The sequence below is a fragment of the Theobroma umbraticum genome, unplaced genomic scaffold, assembly GCF_002168275.2.
Source record: "Theobroma umbraticum cultivar Fairchild unplaced genomic scaffold, ASM216827v3 scaffold_228.0, whole genome shotgun sequence".
Lineage (NCBI taxonomy): Eukaryota > Viridiplantae > Streptophyta > Magnoliopsida > Malvales > Malvaceae > Theobroma > Theobroma umbraticum.
Window position 1 is genome coordinate 1,163,045 of NW_018397274.1, and position 9,153 is coordinate 1,172,197.

The 9,153-nt window shown below is 31.9% G+C and overlaps 1 protein-coding gene across 1 annotated transcript; it reads right to left on the minus strand.

The window, feature by feature from the left end:
• Positions 1-3,105: 3,105 nt before the first annotated feature.
• On the minus strand, positions 3,106-4,653 carry SHN1 (Integrase-type DNA-binding superfamily protein). Its single transcript, XM_021442631.2, has 2 exons — positions 4,429-4,653; positions 3,106-3,806 (listed from the first exon to the last, which is right to left on the minus strand). The coding sequence occupies exons 1-2, from the start codon at positions 4,506-4,508 to the stop codon at positions 3,314-3,316; spliced, it is 573 nt and encodes a 190-aa protein (XP_021298306.1). The 5' UTR covers positions 4,509-4,653; the 3' UTR covers positions 3,106-3,313.
• Between the last annotated feature and the right edge of the window lie 4,500 nt (positions 4,654-9,153).

A 9,153-nucleotide genomic window follows, 5' to 3' on the forward strand; every position in this document is an offset into this window, starting at 1 on the left:
CTTGAAATTGACACTTTCCCATTGGTCTCCCCTGCATTTTTAGCTGTTTTGTCTTTAATGTTGTCTAGCATAAATTAAAAAGTCTACGGACTGGCATTAGCAAGTCCCGTAGCTGTCGTATTAACTATCACCCTTTTCCTGACTCAACATTTCAGAATGCCATTACCATAAGACATTACTGACCATGGTGTAATAGAACAAAGAATTGATGTACATAGAAAAAGGCTTACTCAGAGGAGGAAAAATAAGCAAAAAAGGATAATTTATCCATCTCAGATCCTGCAAGCTATTTACAGGCCTTAACCTTGAGTTGCAAAAAGCCTACCTTGCACTTCTTTTAAGTCGTCTGGATGGTTTGGTTTAGTCTGTATTATTCCCTTGAATAACCAACCTAGCCAGGTAAAAGGCTCATGGTTCTTGCTCAATTTTCTGTTCAGTCATGTGCTTTGGTACCTTTAATGGTGGAACTTACCATCAGGAATTTGGGTTACTGTCTGATCTGCCGGCAGCCTTGGCTGCAGTCAGTACAAAGAGAGCTAGAATCTACTCACAGCCTTATGGCCCTGGAGCAGATTCATTTGAAATTTAAGCTGTGTAACCCTAAATTAAGGCCCTAGGTCCTGAAGCAATTCAATTATTGATTAAAATTTCGTTGCAGCAGGTAGCCTTCTTTATAGTTTTAAGCTTTGCAGAGTAAGCTTTTAAAAAAATTAAGCATAGGAGGGCAAACAACCTAAGCTTAGTTGAGCCAAGTACATGAACACTTGCCTTATTATGAACTAACCCACACCACATTTTCTTTCCAATTTCTGTTGAGATTGGCATGGTCCATGTAAGCTAGCAAATGACATCTTCAATCGTTTTGGACGATGCATACAGGTCCCAGCAATCAATCAAAAGGATCAGGATGACTTTGATTGATGAACAAAAGTATACACTTTCAAATATTATTATTATGGAAGATGATTGCTGCTTCCTTTTGCCTTTAGCCAATAGGGAACTATGAAAGATAAAGACACCAAACCCCTTCTGCTACAATTTAATCTCCATGGAAAGTTGCTTCCTTTCTTCTTTCACCTAACAAACAATCAAATAAATAGCCAGCCTGGAATCTTTAAAAACTGCAAAACTGATGAATCAAAACACCCTCAGGCTTGAATCTGAAGAGAATTTCCTTCACATCAGATATTAATTGGCAGCTCCAGAAACCCTGAGATATGATGATCAATCTATTAGACTCAACATGGATATATTACTTTATTTTTTCTCTCAAACTAATCTCATTCAAAATGTTCATCTTCCTCTAAAGTTGGGCTGTCATTAGCCTAATCAGGGTTGTGGATTTAGAATAAATTTAACACCATCACTCAATGCTACTCTTTCAAGTTATGGGAAAAACTGTGTTAGCATTAATCTCCTCTTGCAGGTGTCTATATAGAAATCTAGAGTTCTTGAGGTCCTTTTTTGTTCCACAACTTTAGGGCTCACTATTATAATTATTATTTACCATAAGGGTTTTACAAAATTGTAGAGATGTGAAAATATTAAAAAACACAAGATTATATAGAAGTTTCGGCAGTCAAGTTAAAATTTATTCACAAGTGTTTTGTACTTTTTGTAATTTTTATATTTGTAGTTAATTTTTCTTTGTTGTTTGTGAATTTAAATAATAAATATCAAATCAAGTTAAATACCATTTTAAGTATAACAAAACAAAATCAATCTAATCATCCAATCTCCTTCATTTTTTGCCATTTATATATAGTTAAGGTTTTATGCTACTTTGGGATTTGACATTGCACATCATCATTAATTATTTGTTTTGCTTGACCTGAAATGATTCTATTTTTATTTATAATTTTAAGGAACAGATTAGGAGAACTAGATTCAACTCAAGCTAAAGAGAGTTGTATGCCTCTTTTTACTTGCAATAAATAACACACAATAAAAATATGTCATAATACTTTAAAAAATCCTTTGAAATATTTAAAAAAATAAAAAAATTATTTATTACGTTTCAATTAAGCTTTTATTTTTTGATTTTGGATAAGATGGACTTTTATATATGTCTAATGGTTGATTAACTGTAATTAGGTAAAACATCACTTATCATTTTTTATGTCACATGAGACTGACGTAATGTTGATATGGATAATGAAAATGTCAAATGTTCATGTTTCCGTATCATATAATATGTATCCATTATAATATATTACTATATCATATTAACTTCGGGTGATATAAAATGACAAGTGACATTTAACTAACATAAAAGGTTTGATTGAATATAATTTAAGAATAAGTGCTTATTTGAATTAATTTTCTTTAATAGTTTAAGAAATTTTTAAATTATAAAAAGTATAAATCAAATACGACCTTAAATGATTAAATTATTTTAATTTAGGTTTGATTTTGATGGTTTCTACTTTCTACCTTAGAAAATTACAAGAAGACTTGTCTTATTAAGATAATGATTACCATTCATTCTATTATATATGTTGAATTAAAAACAAAAGAAAATTAGTACAAAAATCTTAAAATTAAGTCATATCATCTTCTTGTATATACTAAAACATTAAAAAAAAAAAAAAGGGTAAACTGAAGAACATGATCTTTGTAGGCTATGGACATAAACAACTGAGTGAAATTATTAGATAAATTCAACAAATCATATCAATCATATGTAGAGATGTTGGTTAAAAAAGAAAATTATGTAATATTTATTTGTTGAATTATTTACTATGTAAATTAACATTGAAAAATAAAAAAAAATGAACTTGATTGATTTCAAACACATGGTTTAAAATATTTCAATTAAATCGATTAAAACTGAATAAATCAAATTAAGTTGATTAATTGATTTAATGTAAAAAGTTTGTCAATTCGATTAAAATATACATGGAGAGAGTTCGGTTAAATTCGTTACTATCATTTTTTATCGATTTAATTGACTTAACTGATTGTTCACATGATTAAAGCAAAGTTATTATATTAACTTGTGGATGCATTCATGTTTGAGATATAATAATTTTAAATATAAAAAAAAAGAATCGTGATTTCTTGGGCCTATATTTGAACTTGATGAGTCGAATTACTTGATAATAATTTCTCAATAAAACAACAAAAAATATCTATAGCTAACTGGTAGGAATATATATTATTGAATAATTTCTCCCTACCCTACATTTACACAATCACTAACTTTTTGTAATGACTGGAAAGCTAAATAGTAAAGCACAAGGGACGTGACAAGGACTTGAACAACACGAGCATGGAAGATCATGCGAATCTGATCATGTCGCTACCTAGCAGGTCAATTCCTATTCAGAAGTTCTTCTATCATCTGCAATGCTGCTTTCTGTTCCTCATCTAACCCATCACCAACTTCCTGTCCCATCATTTCACCTGGTTCCTCTGGAACCGGCCTTTTCTTATTGATCTCTGCGACTTCCCCGACATTTTTCTTTTCAAGCTCGACTGTCATGACCCAACTTGAATCGGGTCGAGCCCCTGCTCTCTTCTGCCAGACTCCAATGTGAGAATTCTCGGTGTCAAGCCTGAGGCAGGTTAGAGAAGGAGATGGGGTTTTGCAACATTTGCGAAGCTTTTCACTGAGGTTTGAAGAAAGCGCACCGGTAGCACCAGTGCTGCTGCTAGAAGCCGCGGGGTTTCCGTTGCCTGGTTGGTTCTTGGCTACCGGGAAGTTCGTCTTGGCGTTACGTCCGCTCATCAGAATGGCTGCCTCGTCATAGGCTCGTGCCGCCTCTTCGGCAGTTTCAAATGTCCCAAGCCAGACCCTTCTTTTCCTATGACATATGCGCAAAAATCAAGAACCAGTAAGTACTGATTATGAACATAGAAGGGAAGAAAACAAAAACAATTACTTGGTTTTGCAGATGAACATGTTGCTATGAGAACTACCCTTTTAGTCATGCAATTAAGCAGAAATGCAAAGGCCCAAGTGATATTAACTATGAGGGATTTAGAAGCCAAGGAAGAAGAGGAAGGGAGAACCAATCTTGGAAAATTAGTTAAACTATGTGAAAGGAAACTCAGTACGTGAACAGAAAATGAGATCCTATACACCAAAAAGCAGGAGTTGACAGAGAAAGATATGTTCAATCCTACAAAAGAAAGGAACCCAAACTGAAGAACAAAGGACACATGCAGGATTTCCGGTAGAAAAATGCTAGTTTATGTCAGTGAAACATAAGCAAACGAAAAGAAAATGAGAATGGAGAAATGGAATATATAGTACAAAACAACATATTTAAATCGGTAAATGAAGTAGGTTCGGAAAGGCTGCACAAGTGTTGGAGATATGCAGAAACAGGAAACATCCTTAAAAGGAGAGAAACAAAGGACTGAAAAAGGTCTAGGAAAATACAAAAAATGGATTGTCAAGAGAAGACGATTGAGGCAAATTACAGTAAAGGGTGACGAATCTCAGAAACCCAAGAGCCCCAGTGGCGCTGCCTGACACCTCTGAACTTCTTTGATTGTACCATGTTGCCTTTCACTGAACTGACTTATGATCTCTTTTTGTGTTCTGCTGCTTGTATGAGAGATAAGAAGGAGAGAATCAGATAGAGACGGCGAAGGCTGGGGGGAAGTGTCTTTAAAATGAGGAAGTTGTGGGATGTTGTAGATAATGTCCTTGGGGGCCTTACAACATTTAATTATTATCTAAGGATATACAAATTGGAGTGAAAATATGCTTCATAATTCCATAGGATAAATTACAGTTTGTGATTCACCTCATCTTTAAAGGAGTTAAGTGAGAAGAAAGAGTGAAAAAACATTAACTGTGTCGAGGAGTATAAGTGAAAATTACCAGATTCATACTTGCGCCTTGATGAGTTTGGGAAAAGGTTCTTTAATATATGTGGTCCACCATGGAATTGGGATATTGTACCCTTGCTGCCAGAAGGTTATGGGATCAACCTCTTTTTGCCCTAGGTAGGTTGCAAATACAATTATTGACTCTATTTTCCATTGTGGCTATGATTCTACAATTCTACCCTTTGGCACTGTAATGGGGACTTGGAGAAGACAGTATGGAACTAGAAAATCTCCATTGAAAGATCTGCAGGAATCTCAGATCATCCCAGGAATTCAATTCTTTTAAACAAATGATGATGATGATGATCTACAACCTACACACTACAAGAAATTTTATCTTCATTCTTTATGGCATAAGATGTGTCATTACATATTGCAATAGCTAGGTTAGTAATTAAAATTACATTTTGCAGCAAAAATACCATACAAAAAATTGTTCCAACCACCTTTTACATTACCTTTCAGCAATATACAAAACACTTTATGCGACATAAAGAATCTTATACCACAATAGGTGTTACAATCTAATTTGTACAACAGATGTGACCATTTGCAGTCATGACATAACTTTTTTTTTTTGTTGTTGCTATAATTCTATCACATTTCTTGCATTGCTTGTCTGGTTTTACCCCCCAATCTTAACGAGTAAGAAAAAAGAGAAAATGGGTTCACTGCAGAATTGGAAAAAGTATACTAGTTACAACAAAGGAGCATGTGTCTACCATAAATTTCCATGTTATAATTGTACTGGTTCTTCTAACTGATTGCTGGTTTCGTCATGGCATAAACATTACCTTATCTTCGAAAGGTGCTTGGAGAGTACTCCAAATGCTGTAGATTTTGACATCTTGCATACATTTGGAATGCATGTCATTTGGTATGTTCCTACTTATTAAATTAAAAGTTATAAGTATTTGAATATTTGGTACAAATGGTAAATGCGTGTATCAGTGCATTCCGAAAACTGAGATTGAATCTTTCCTTCTTCTAAATTGTACTTGGTCTTTGAAGGGAAAAAAATTGATAATCTTTGTACTAAGCTTATTTCTTGTTAATGTTAGTAAAATTCATGTAGATTTTGTTGTTTCTTTCTAAAGGTACTCCATCCATATTTTAAGAAGGATTTTTGTTTTTATATAATATACCATTACCATCAATTTCGATAAAAAATTATTAATGTTTTTATATAAATATCATCGTAATCAGGATCTATCATTTTCCTATTAAAAATTATAATTTATTTATAAATACATCAAAGTTAAAATTTTTGTTTCATAATCTCCTCCTCAGGAAGTACAAAGTAGTATTTAAGACACTAAGAAACGAAATTAACACTAGTAATCAAAACAAAATAAAAAGGCTTTCTATTTTGCATCATTTCTATAATAAATAATCCAAAAAGAAAAACACAACTTATGGCATCCGTAGCATATATATAAATTAATATAAATAAATTATTCTATATATCTTCTTTTGTGCATATATATATATATATAATATTGACTCATTGAGCATTATTTATATATGCTTTGAGTCAAATATTAATCGTTAATCACCACTCATCTTTAAACTAATCCAAGTGTACTTCTATTTTAGTTGGAAAAAATATTAAAAAAAATTCATAAGAGAATATTCCATGAACTATGATTATTTGTCTCTTTAAATATCCACATTCCATTTTCGTTCTTGCTTGTACTTTCTTATGATAAGTGAATTAATCGGGTAAGAGAAAAAGATTGTACTGAAATATAGTTTACAAGTCAACAAATATCACTTCCAGTCCAAGTCAGACAATTAATAAGAAAAATAATACATGTGATGTGTAAATAATAGTTAAATAGAGGTGTTCAAGGATTGAATTGTCGATTGGGTTTAAAGAAAAATTTAAGCTCAGACTCTAGTCCAGTTCAACCCAATTATATTATTTTTATTAATAAATATACTTTCATTTAATTTTTAATTTTTAATTTTTAAATTATTAATATAAAATAATAATTATTTAGATAGTTCGGGTTAGGTTTAAATTTGGTTTTACAAATGAGAGGTCCGATAAGCTCGACTCGGTCCAGCTCATGAACACCTCTATTACTGCACATTAAACTTTAAATAAAAATAATATTTTCTTTCTTGCATGGCCATGGTTGGGTCCTGCAATAATGGTGGCAATAGTTCCAAGACTAGAACCCTAGTGAATGGGATGCTTTAATTTGATTTAACATATCAAAGTTATTCTTTATATACGAAGTCGATGGAGATAAAAGAAAATGTGTAGTCTCTTATATGCATTGAAATTTCAAAAGTGCAAGTGGCATTGTATAAATCATAGAATTTACTTTACTATTAAATGTTAATCAAGGCATTTTTGCATCTAACCAAATCAATAAAGGACCTTCGAATAAGACCCAATGCCTCTCCATCACCTTTTAGCTTTTTTTTGCTATTATTTTTTGTGTAATGATCTGTCACCCCATTAATTAATTGGTATACCAAGTGTATATCTTATTATTTTATTTGTTGATTTATGTTTCTTATTGATTAGTATTGTTAATTTTAAAATAAAGTTTGGCTAAATAATTATACCCATTATGTGCTATGATGGTCTTCGTAGTTTGAGGCGGGAGGAAGCTTAAGGGGCTTAATGTCTTGAGAGCAAACACAAGAAGGGTTAATTAAGCTTAATTAAGTTCTGATTTTTGGACTCATAAGGTTGTGATTGTTTATAAAGCTAGAGGTAAATGCAAAGGGTAATACATAGAAAGACAAAGCAATCAATTTTTATGAGATTTAAATTATTTTTCCAGATGTCAATTTAATCGCTCTCAATAATTTAAAATGATCAATATAGAAGATCATTAATTCTTGCCAAATATATACAGTGATTTAATCATCAAGTAGGGCTATCTAAGGGTCGAGCGGGGGAAAGTTTGACTCGAACCATCCTTTTATATATTGTATTTTAAAATTAAAATTAAATAATAATATATTAGTATCTATTAATAGCATAATGCTTGAGTTGAGCCGAGTTTGTACTTAAAATTTGATACTCGAGAGCGACTCAAATCATAATAGGTTTACAAGTCTAAGCAAATCATAACCTTACATTTGAGTAGCTCGATCTATACTCGAGTACTACGTATCGTTTGGGGTTTTAAGATTACGATATTTGTAATGAGATAAGGTGGATATATTTGCAGATCATCCACCTCGAATCGTCATCAGCAGCATAATTTTGGTGGAACAATGCCAATTTGGCGAACAGTTGTGTAGATTGACCTGCGAGTTCTTAATTCTAACAAAGCCGATCCCCTTACCCCAACCCTTCAAAACAAGTTTACCAGCATATCAGAAAGGAAATGTTAAAACACCTTCAAAACAAAATAAAGTAAATAAAAATTATTGGTTAAATATTTAAACAAGCCTTGAACTATATCAAAAAAGTTAATTAAACTTTTATTTTTTTTATTTCATTCAAATGAATTCTTAAATTTTTATTTTAAATCGAATAAACTCATTTCATCAAAATAATATATTAACATGCCACATGGCAGATGACATGACATAAAGGTACTGAAAATGGTTTATTTGATCCAAAATAAAAAATTTAAGGACTTATTTGAATGCAATAAAAAGATAGTGACTTAATTGATTTTTTTGGTATAATTAAGAATCTTATTTGGGTATTTAACCAAAATCAGATTAAAACCACACTCAAAACAAAGCATAAAAAGCCATCAGCTAGAGCATTACTCTTTTGGATCTTTTCTTTTGGTAGGGGAGGATCTACATACAAAAGTTTCTTGAATATTAGTACAAAGTAATTAAAGCAATTACTGATATAGTTAGGAACCTTGATTGAGTTTTATTTCTTGGGATAATGTCTGGAAAAGAAAAAAACTGGAGATTTAATTGTCGGGTGGTCCAAATTATTAACCACCATATGAGTGACGCTTGAATGCAAACCTCTGTTTCTTAGCTGCATTTCTTGGGGCCCCATAATTTGTTTCTATTATTATGCTTAACAGCTGGATCTTGTATTTCCACCAGAAAGTTTGTCTGTGCCAGAAATTAAACTCTTAATGGAAAGTAAAGTTGGACTTTACTTCAATTATGTAAAAGGAAAAGAAGGGAAAAAAGGGTAAAATCTAGCATAGTTAATTGATTCCATAAATTATTAACACCAATATGTAAATCCTCCAAGGACAGTAATGTGCTTTCAAACTTTTACAACCCATATCTAGATTCCAATATAAATGCCCTTCCCTCACCAATAAGGTATTGTCTTCGACTCCTATTTAAGTCTCATCAAGTGTG

Bases quoted from the DNA above. Each gene is read 5' to 3' on its own strand.
- SHN1 (XM_021442631.2), bottom strand. From the start codon at position 4,508: ATGGTACAATCAAAGAAGTTCAGAGGTGTCAGGCAGCGCCACTGGGGC. The intron at 3,807-4,428 runs GTAATTTGCCTC...CATATGTCATAG, and splicing joins GAGATTCGTCACCCTTTACT to GAAAAGAAGGGTCTGGCTTG.